This window comes from Loxodonta africana, chromosome 3 (assembly GCF_030014295.1).
Source record: "Loxodonta africana isolate mLoxAfr1 chromosome 3, mLoxAfr1.hap2, whole genome shotgun sequence".
NCBI lineage: Eukaryota > Metazoa > Chordata > Mammalia > Proboscidea > Elephantidae > Loxodonta > Loxodonta africana.
In genome coordinates, this window is record NC_087344.1 from 21,627,952 (window position 1) to 21,638,716 (window position 10,765).

Consider the following 10,765-nt stretch of genomic DNA (forward strand, 5'->3'; position numbering starts at 1 on the left):
TCTGACTTGAGTTTCTGGCATTAAGCTGTCGATGTATGGCTGCAACCATTTTTGAATGATTTTTCAGCAAAATTTTACTTGTGTGTGGTATTAATGATATTGTCTTATAATTTCCACATTCTGTTGAATCACCTTTCCTTGGAATGGGCACAAACATGGATCTCTTCCAGTTGGTTGGCCAGGTAGCTCTCTTCCAAATTTCTTGGCATAGACAAGTGAGTGCCTCCAGTATTGCATCTGTTGAAACACCTCCATTGGTATTGCATGAATTACTGGAGACTTGTTTTTCGTCAGTGCCTCCAGTGAAGTTTGGAATTCTTCCTTTAATACCGTCTTTTCTAAATCATATGGTACCTCCTGAAATTGTTGAACGTCAACCAGTTTTTTTTGGTCTGGTGATTGTGTGTATTCCTTCCATCTGCTTTTGATGATTCCTGCGTCATTCAATATTTGGCCTATAGAATCCTTCAAAATTGCAATTCGAGACTTGAACTTTCTCTTGAGTTTGTTCAGCTGGAGAAATGCTGAGGGTGTTCTCCCATTTGGTTTTCCAACTCCAGTCTTTACATGTTTCATTATAACGTCCAAGCCACCACAATATAACAAACTGACAGAAGCATGGTGGGATATTGAAGTTACTACTGTAATATTGGGGAAGGTTTAGTGGAATTCTAAAAAGGAGGTAAAATGTCTGTTTCATGCTCAATTCTGTTTGATTACAGAGACTTAGAAACTGCTGAATATTAGATGCAGAAACAGGATCAATGTACCATACATAGAATCAGCCCTTAGGACCTCCATTTTAAGATAAATTTATTATAGTATCACTTATATTTATATAGGATACATATCCCCATATAATAAAGTATATATTTTTATCCTAAATATGTTGTCAGCCTTCCTGATGTTGTTGTTAAGATAGGGGCAACTTTGAACATAAGGAAAGAAGAGTAATATAATTACAGAAGGTAGATGAGTTCATGTGTACAAGGCACTTGAAATGGATGCGAGCAGAAGAAGGTGAGGCAAATAAGATGGAATACCCCTGCACTCTTAGGGTGTTGTAATCATTCAACATAAATTATTCCTTCTCTAAGCCTTGCTCCTTAATGTTTTGTACTACCCTGGGAGCAGAATGACAGCAAAATAATTTGACTAATGAGGAGGTTTGATTATTGAAATCCCCCAGGCTTCAGACACTACAAATAGACTGCCAGTGACCACCCACTCAATAGCTTCACCCAGGTCAGGAGGCAGGAGTAGCACACCTGAGCATTGTCCCCATCACTTTCCATAGGAGCCCGACCCTTCTCTGTCTTCTGTGTTCTGTGAGTCCAGAACTTCTATTTCTATCATTCAACCTTCAGGGGAGGGCTGAATGTCATATCTTAATGCTGGCGGTCAGGTAATCTGAAGTCCCCTAATGTATCTTTTGCAAATAGGGATAGGCCTTTGTTTTCCAGTCCATCTGGGGGCAGCTGTGAGGTGAGTACATGCAGAAAATGAGCAGAATGGAGATACTTGTGAGATGCCTGCCTAGTAGTCCAACATCTTCTTGACATGTTTCCTTGTGCCTTTACACCAATGCTTGAGCTCTCATTCTGCTACGCACCTCTTCTGAACCTAAATTTCCAGGGACTTTTTCTGTCTTCAACCAAAATATGCCTTTGCTCAATTTGATAAATTTTCTAGAATTCTCAAAATTTTGCTTGTATCTCTTAGGCAGGGGGCAGGCGTGTTTGGTCAGCTTCTCCTTACCTGATTCTTGATACCCCCTTTTTAGGGGGGATCCTTGACCTGGCTATGATATAACCTGGCTATGAGGGCTCAAAGAGAGGAAGTGGAGAACCAGTCTGACTCCACAGGCTACATACCTGTATCTACTGGTGTCTCTTTATTAACCTATGAAATACTTTAAGACAATAGTCTAGGATAATAAGACAAATACCCATGTATCAATGCTTCCAGAACTAATAAATGTTGATATTTTGCCATGACAGTTCTATTCTTAAAGTAAAAAAGTAGTATACATAAAGATGATATATATACCCTTTTTATTCCACTCCATTCCCATCCTTTAGTCTCCTTTGCTTCCAACAGGCAACCAATCTTACATTTGGTAGTTACCCAGATATTAAAGTATTTTTCACTCATGTGTTTGTATGTGCATACCACAGTAAAAATACCCAAATGCTGGAGAAGGAAAAAATTAATTCTTGTGGAATAACAGAGTGAAATATCTTGTTAGTTTAAGTTAATGAACCCTACTGAAATGTATCAAGACTGACAAGGTTGGGTGTATTATTTTAAGAGACCAATTGTAAAATGACATTCACAGTATATAAGGTATTAAAATGTAAAACGATAGCATTGTTCATTGAGAGAATCAGACTGAAAGTAGTGAAAACACTGGGGAATAATGTATACCAATTCAATGCTGTGGTTCACCTGGTAGAGAAAATAAAAGACCGCAAAACTAAAGGAGAAAGTGTCCAAATAAATTTTTTTTAATTAAAAAAATGCAGAATACAACACATTTTTAAAAATAATTAAATATATAAAATAAAGGATTGAATCACAGGGATCAAGGGAAATAATCATAATTTTAAAAAGTATCTAATGCAGTTATGATAATATATTTTAATTTGATGGTGCTGAGTGTTAGAAGATTAGACCTTTACTGTTTTTCTCTGTATTTTTCAGTATGCTTGAAATATTTCATAATAAAAAATGAAAATTTATGTCTGTATGATTTTAAACCTTATTTCAATTTTCTCACACTACAGATGTCTTGTTAGAGAAATTACTTGTGTCTTTTAAGTTTTCATTACTTGTGTTGGTCCATCTAGGTCTAATTTATTCATTTTAATTGCTAGATGTTTCTTATATCTGTGTGAAATGAACACTGATATCCCATTAACCCATTGCTGTTGAGTCGATTCCAACTCATAGAGACGCTGTAGGACAGAGTAGAACTGTGCCATAGGGTTTCCAAGGTTGAACTCTTTACAGAAGCAGACTGCCACATCTTCCTTCCATTGAATGCCTGGTGAATTCAAGCCACTGACCTTTCCGTTAGCAGCCAAGTGCTTAACCACTGAGTCACCAGGCTCCTTTTACATTGATATCAATGATGTGCCTTTGGCTTGCTCTCTCCTCCTGCTTCTCTAGATGAGAAAGATTTCCAATAAACTTTTGCCACATTCTTTCCTCCCTAAAATTTGCAATTATCATACCATGAATGTTCTATCTTTGATCCACCTTTATCTGGCCCCACCTGTTACTCTTCCTTTCCATCTGAACAATACCAGGTTGTGCCCATGAAAAATATATTACAATAGAAAAATATTGAGAGGATGTGATATGTTGACTGCTGTGCTTGATGATTTTCTATTCGTTTGTGATCTTTGCAAGATTCCTATAAGGTTTTATATTGGTTTCCATTATACAAAGGAGACATCTGAGGCTTTTTGAACAGTCATAAAAGTTTCCTTGTTCACAAAGCAAGTGCTAAAGCTGGCGATAAACCCAGGTGTCTGATTCCAAATCTTCCAGCAAACAATTGATTGTTAGGGTTGCTTGTTGTCATAATCACATGTTTAGGGCCCCAGATTTTCTTGTAGGGGAAGCAGTGTTTGTCTAGGGGGATTTACTCTGAACATAAGGATTCTAATGAGGTGTTCATCCTTGGGACTCCTTTGAGACTTTTTCTAAATCGTTGGTTCATAAGAATAATGAGTAAAAACATAAATGTTCCCAGGACTTAGGCAATCAACTCTTGCCTGTTTCTGAGGATCCAGTGACCATATTCTCAGGACCTCACCCTAACATAGAAAATGGTAGTGTCCTGGACTTGATCCTGGTACACAACTTTGACATTCCTATATGAACCAGTTCCCAAGGCTTATTGACCCAGGCTTTGATGAGCTTAACCACAAACAAAAGGAAGGAGGATGTGAAATTTCGTGATTTATTTTCTATATTTCTTTTTCTACCATTATCTGCTAATTATACAATGGAGTCATTGAGTCAAACCATAGAAGGAATAGGGACTGGATCAAGCTACTGAGTGTCAAAGGGTTAATTATTCCTATAATCTGGCATATTAAGGGAGAAAGGAAGGAAGGGACAGATTTCAATGGGAATCCTTGGAAATGAGTAAAGAAAAAGGAAAACAAATATCGAAGTAATAATGTGTTAATGGAGATTAATTATGACTCCTATTAGTTTAATGGAAACCCCGGTGGTGTAGTGGTTAAGAGCTACAGCTGCTAACCAAAAGCTCAGCAGTTGGAATCCACCAGGCACTCCTTGGAAACCATATGGCACAGTTCTACTCTGTCCTATAGGGTTGCTATGAGTCAGGATCAACATGATGGCTATGGGTTATTAGTTTAAAATTTGAAATTGTGTGTGTGTGTGTGTGTGTGTGTGTGTGTGTTTTCCTATTTTTTTGATGTATAAATGTGAGTGGCAGTTAAACAGAAAAGTGTGTATGTGTTTATTTCCTACATTGCTGTTTGTCATATGTATAAGATAAGGAATTCCTAAAATTAAGGTCTTACTGTCTTGTCCAACTGTCATGATCATCTGAATATAACAAGCACTTCACACCTTAACCTGTAAGTACTTCCCATGGTTACCAGTTGCCAGGTTAGTTACTGGGCCATATGTATTGATTCAATGTTTAAGTCTCACAACCATAAAAACATTGTTGAGGTGTCTAGGTGTACTTTGGTCAAGATCCTTTTCCCTTTTAAGACTGACTTGGCAAGCTTCTATTACCCCTCTTCCTACACCTGTGGGAACTTGTCTGACAAGCAACTTGGAAGCTTGTGCTATTAGATTGTGTCTTTCTCATTCTAAAATTCCATTTAGGATACACTAACAAATTGTTTCTCTTTTTTTTTTTTGTTATTTAAAGACAATGCGTTTCATTCTTTGTCCCGTTTCTCTGTTTTAGGGGAAAAAAATGTGCTACGTATAATTTTAGGGAGTAATGTTTTAACCTTCGAGTACTGAGAGAAAAAAGAATCTTATGAACATAATAACCATAACAGCTTGAGGTTTCAGGGGGCATATTCCAATATTGACCTCAAGTCCTAAATGTGGGTTGTGCTTTGATGTTGTTCCCTGCTGTATACTACCTATGGAGTCAGAAAGTAGATGACCTTGAAGTTCAGGGAAGGCACTAGGTTCTGTATTCAGGTGGAAGTTTTCAAAAGCCAAGTGATGGAATCTCTTGACCCTTCTGATGCCTGAGCCTGTGTTCCTCAGAGGTCATATCACATGGTGGTAAGACGCCCAGATTGATCTGTCAAACTAAGTTCAAATTCCTCCAGCAATTCTTACAAGAAGGCCATGTGTCTTGAATGTATCACTTAAGCTCATGTTACCTACACAAGATCATGGCTAAAATAGGGGATGATAGAATCACTTCAGTCACATATCTGTAGGGAGAATAAAATTAATTTATATAAATGTCAAGAATTCTGTATGGCAATACACAGAGCTGTCTGTTGGTGGTCTGGTTATAGAAGTTTATAATAGTTATTATATTTGTTACTATGTTATCTGCTAATCAAACAAAAGCCAAATCAGTTGCTGTCAAGTCACTTCCAACTCTGGCAGCTCCATGTGTGTCAGAGTAGAGCTGTGCTCCATAGGGTTTTCAATGGCTGGTTTTTCAGAAGTAGGTCATCTGGCCTTTCTCCTAAGGTACCTCCGAATACACTTGAACCTTCAACATTCTCCTTTGCAGCTTAACCTTTTGCACCAACCAGGGTCTCCTGCTAATACTACTATTACTTAGAATAATTAGGCAAGAGTTGAGGATAAGGATCCAAAGAATAGAATACTGAAAAGGACTTGAATAAGTAAAAGGACAAATTGTGAAGACTCACTAAAATGGGCTGAGTCATGGACTTGAGCTGCCAGTCCACTTTGAAGTGCATTGATAAGCCAGGTCAATACCTCCTCAGGAAGTGCACCAGGTCTGCTCTAATTCTGTATCCTAGAATATCGGTCCTCAGTGTGTGGTTCCCGGTTGAACAGCAGCAGTATTTGGAAATCTGTTAGAAAGGCACATTTCGGAGCCCTGATGCCTAACCTTCTGAATCCAATGCTCTAAGGGTGGTGCCCAGCAATCTGAATTTTAGCAGGAACTCCAGCTGACTCTGATGCAAGAAAGTTGGAGAACCACTGCTCTGAAACACATATTTAACATCATATGATTTTGATTTTCCTGCTAATTTGCAATGGTCAGAAAATTCTTCAGAAAATATTTATATATCATTTCAAATTATATTTATGCTAGTTGACAAGTGTGGAAAAAGAGTAGGTACTTAAAATTTGCAAAGGTATGGTAGAGGAAGTGAAAGGAGGACAGAAAGAAATGAGAATGTAGGAGGAAAGAGAACAGAGGGGGAGGGAGAGAGAAAAGGAGGGAGGAGAAAGAAGAGGAGGTGAGAAAGAGAGAGAGAGAGAGAGAACCACAGGAAAGATTTATAGTGTTCATTTCATTTCACAATATAGATTAGAGTGTTTCTCTAAAATACGGGATCTTTGAACATCTGCTGTGTATCCCATCTCTGTTCTTCCCATCAGAATCATCAACTATATGGAATCAGAAAACTAAACAGATGTAGCAGAATTCCTCCTCCTAGGCTTCTCAGAGAATCCAGAACTGCAGCTTCTTCTCCTTGGAATGTTCCTGACCATGTACCTGGTCACCGTGCTTGGGAACCTGCTCATCGTCTTGGCTGTCAACTCAGACTCTCACCTCCACACCCCCATGTACTTCTTCCTCTCCAACCTGTCCTTCAGTGACATCTGTTTCAGCACCACTACGGTCCCCAAGATGCTGGTGAACATTCAGACACAGAGCAAATCCATCAGTTACACAGGCTGCCTTACCCAGATCTGCTTCTTCCTGGTTTTTGCTTGTTTGGAAAATTGTCTCCTTGCAGCAATGGCCTATGACCGCTATGTGGCCATTTGTCACCCACTGTGGTACACGGTCATCATGAACCCCCGCCTCTGTGGCCTGCTGATTCTATTCTCCTTGGTCATTAGCATCATGAATGCCCTGCTCCACAGTCTGATGGTGCTGCGTCTGTCCTTCTGCACAGATCTGGAAATCCCCCAGTTTTTCTGTGAACTTCCTCAGGTCCTCAAGCTTGCCTGTTCTGACACCCTCTTCAATAACATCCTGTTATATTTTATGACTAGCATTTTGGGTGCTGGAACCTTTCTTGGGATCATTTTCTCTTACCTGAAAATTGTCTCTTCCCTCCTGAAAATGCCTTCAACAGGAGGAATGCATAAAGCTTTTTCTACTTGTGGGTCTCACCTCTCAGTTGTTTCCTTGTTCTACGGGACAGGTTTTGGGGTGTATCTTAACTCTGCAGCTACTCTCTCCTCTAGGAAAAGTGCAGTTGCATCATTGATGCACACCATGGTCACACCCATGCTGAACCCCTTCATCTATAGCCTGAGGAACAAGGAAATGATGGGCACCTTGAGGAAACTCATCTCTAAAATATCTTCTTTCCATTAATGTATCACGTGCTCAGGGCTTAAAATGTTTGTCTTTGTTATCTAGTGCTGTTATGATAGAAATATCTCAAATGAGTGGCTTTGACAAGCAGAGGTTTATTGGCTGGCAGTCTAGTAGACTAGAAGTCTGAATTCAAGGCGTCAGCTCTAGGGGAAGGCTTTCTCTCTCTGTCAGCTCTGGAGGAATGTCCTTGTCACCAATCTCCCTCTGGTTGGTCAAGAAGCTTTCCCATGTGGGGACCCCCGGGTCCAAAGGACATGCTATGTTCCCAGTGCTTCTTTCTTGGTGGCATGAAGTCCCCCTGTCTCTCTGCTCATTTCTCTCTTTTGTGTCTTCCATCTCAAAAGAGATTAGCTTAAACACAATGTAATCTTGTAGATTGAGTCCTGCCTCATTAACATAAAGGCCAGGAATACTACCTCATCAACATCATAGCAACATCATAGAGATAGGATTTACAACACACAGGAAAATCATATCAGACGACAAAATGGTGGACAATCACACAATACTGGGAATCATGGCCTATCCAAACTGATACACATATTTTTGGGGGACACAATTCAATCCATGATGCTATTAAAATATGCCAGAGGGAAATAAACAATAGTGATTCAGAAAATCTGGCCAAATTCTTTGAATAGTAAGAATCCAGAGATCATAATGGGTAAGGGTGAAAATTTCACATCAGACCACTTGGGTATGAATTCTACCTCTTTATGTAATAGCTTTGTGGATATTGAATATTTATTTGAACTTTCTAAGCTCAGTTTGAAGGCCCCTAGGTGGTACAAATGGTTTACACTGAACTGCTAACCTAAAGGTTGATGGTTCAAATCCACCCAGAGGTACTGTTGAAGAAAAGGCCTTGCAATCTGTTTCTGTAAAGATTAAAGCTAAGAAAACCCTATGGAGTAATTCTGTCCTGTAACACATGGAGACACCATGAGTCCCAGTCAACTTGACAGCAACTAACAATAATAACAGTGAGTTCAGTTTAGTCATCTATAAATCTGGTGTATTTATATTCAGTTTGAATCTGCCAGGTGCTCCTTGGAAACCCTGTGGAGCAGTTTTACTCTGTCCTGCAGGGTTACTATGAGTCAGAATTGACTCGATGGCAGTGGGGGTTTTTTTTTTTTTATATTCGTTCACATTTTTTTCGTATAGATTTGAGATACTTCAACTCTATGAGTGAGAATGTCTTCAGCTATACTAAGAGAAAAGTTTCAACTCATATAGGATCAAATGGTAAAAAAACAGATTTCAGAGATAGGGTAGTCCTGAATCTACAGAATGCAGGGCTGCATTTCACAGCTGCATGTGTTTGTTTCTTCCTAAATATGTTCCTGTCACCAATGCCTGCAGTGGCACAGGGGTCATTTTAGATACAATAGCCAGAAAGAGAAAACTGACTGCTTCCTACTGGTTCTCTGTAATCGAGAGATAATCTTTCAAAGTACTCATCCAGAACACATCCTATGTCATCAGCCAGAATCGGGGCATATCCCCTTCTAAAACTATTGGCAAGAGGAATTTCATTACCTTAGAAGGTTGGAAGGAAGGGTTAGATAAATTCTTTGATTAGAAAAGTCTGATGTGGGATCAAGTGGTATAATGATTACAAGTGATTAGTACAATGCCATTCCTTTTCATTTTTTCATTCCTGACATAGTAGACGATATGATTGTCTGATGCAAAATGGCCAATATCAGTTCATTTCAGTTCACTAATGCCTAGGATATCACCTTTATACATTCTATTTCTTTTGTGAAAACTTCCAATTTTCCTAGATTTATACTTCATATATTCCACGTTCTAGTTATTAATGGATGACTGCAGCTATTTTTTCTCGTTTAAAGTTTTGCCACATCAACAAATGAAGGACCTGAAAGGTTTATTCCATCCACATCATTAAGGTCAACTCTATTTTAAGGAAGCAGCTCTTCCCCAGTTTTATTTTGAATGCCTTCAACCTAAGGGGCTCATCTTCCTGCACTATATCAGAGAATATTTCCTTGCCATTCATAAGGTTTTTGCTGGCCAATTCTTTTTAGAAGTAGCTCACCTGGTTCTTCTTCCTCCTACGTCTTAGTCTGGACGCTCAGCTGAATCTTGTCCCCATGGGTGACTCTGCTGGTGTTTGAAATACCGGTGGCATAGTTTCCAGCATCACAGCAACACACAAGCCACCATAGTAGAACAAACTGACAGACGAGTGGTGGACAACATAGACCTTGACTGAAAGCAGAGAGTACCAGAATGGTATTTACCTGTGTTTTATTGACTACGCATATGCTTTCAACTGTGTGGATCATAACGAATTATGGATAACATTGCAAAGAGTGGGAATTCCAGAATACTTAATTGTGCTCATGTGAAAGCTGTACATAGGCCAAGAGGCAGTTGTTCAAACAAAATGAGGGGATACTGTGTGGTTTAAAATCATCAAAGGTGTGCAACAGGGTAGTATCCTTTCACCATACTTACACAATCTGTCTGCTGAGCAAATAGTCTGAGAACCTGGACTATACATCAGAATTGGAGGAAGACTCATTAATAGCCTGCAACTGGGAAAGAGGTGCCTCCTCAAAGTAGTCAACCTTAATGCCTTAAATGGAGTAAAGCTCTTGGTATCTTCATTTTCTGATGTGGCATGACTCAAAATGAGAAGAAACAGCTGCAAATATCCGTTAATAATTGGAACCTGGAGTGTACAAAGTATGAATTTAGGAAAATTAGAAATTGTCAAATATGAAATGGAAGAAGTAAACATCGATACCCTAAGCATTAATGAGCTGAAATGGACTGGTATTGGCCATTTTGAATCCGACAATCGTATAGTCTACTATTCTGGGAATGACAACTTGAAGAGGAATGGTGTTGCATTCATCATCAAAAAGAATGTTTCAAGATCTGTCCTGAAGTATGACGCTGTCAGTGACAGGATAATATCCATACTCCTACAAGGAAGACCTGTTAACATTACTATTATTCAAATTTACTCACCAACCACTAAGGCCAAAGATGAAGAAATTGAAGATTTTTACCAGTTTTTGCAGTCTGAAATAGATCGAACACGCAATCAAGATGCATTGATAATTACTGCTGATTGGAATGCAAACATTGGAAACAAAGAAGCATCGGTAGTTGGAAAATATGGCCTTGGTGATAGAAATGATGCTGGAGACCTCATGATTGACTTTT

At 39.0% G+C, this 10,765-nt stretch overlaps 1 protein-coding gene across 1 annotated transcript; it reads left to right on the forward strand.

Annotated features, from left to right (window-relative positions):
• The first annotated feature begins 6,210 nt into the window (after positions 1-6,210).
• Positions 6,211-7,958, forward strand: LOC100664192 (olfactory receptor 7G3-like). Its single transcript, XM_010593535.3, has one exon. It carries the CDS (start codon positions 6,707-6,709, stop codon positions 7,556-7,558), a length of 852 nt encoding a protein of 283 aa, XP_010591837.1. The 5' UTR covers positions 6,211-6,706; the 3' UTR covers positions 7,559-7,958.
• Positions 7,959-10,765: the final 2,807 nt, after the last annotated feature.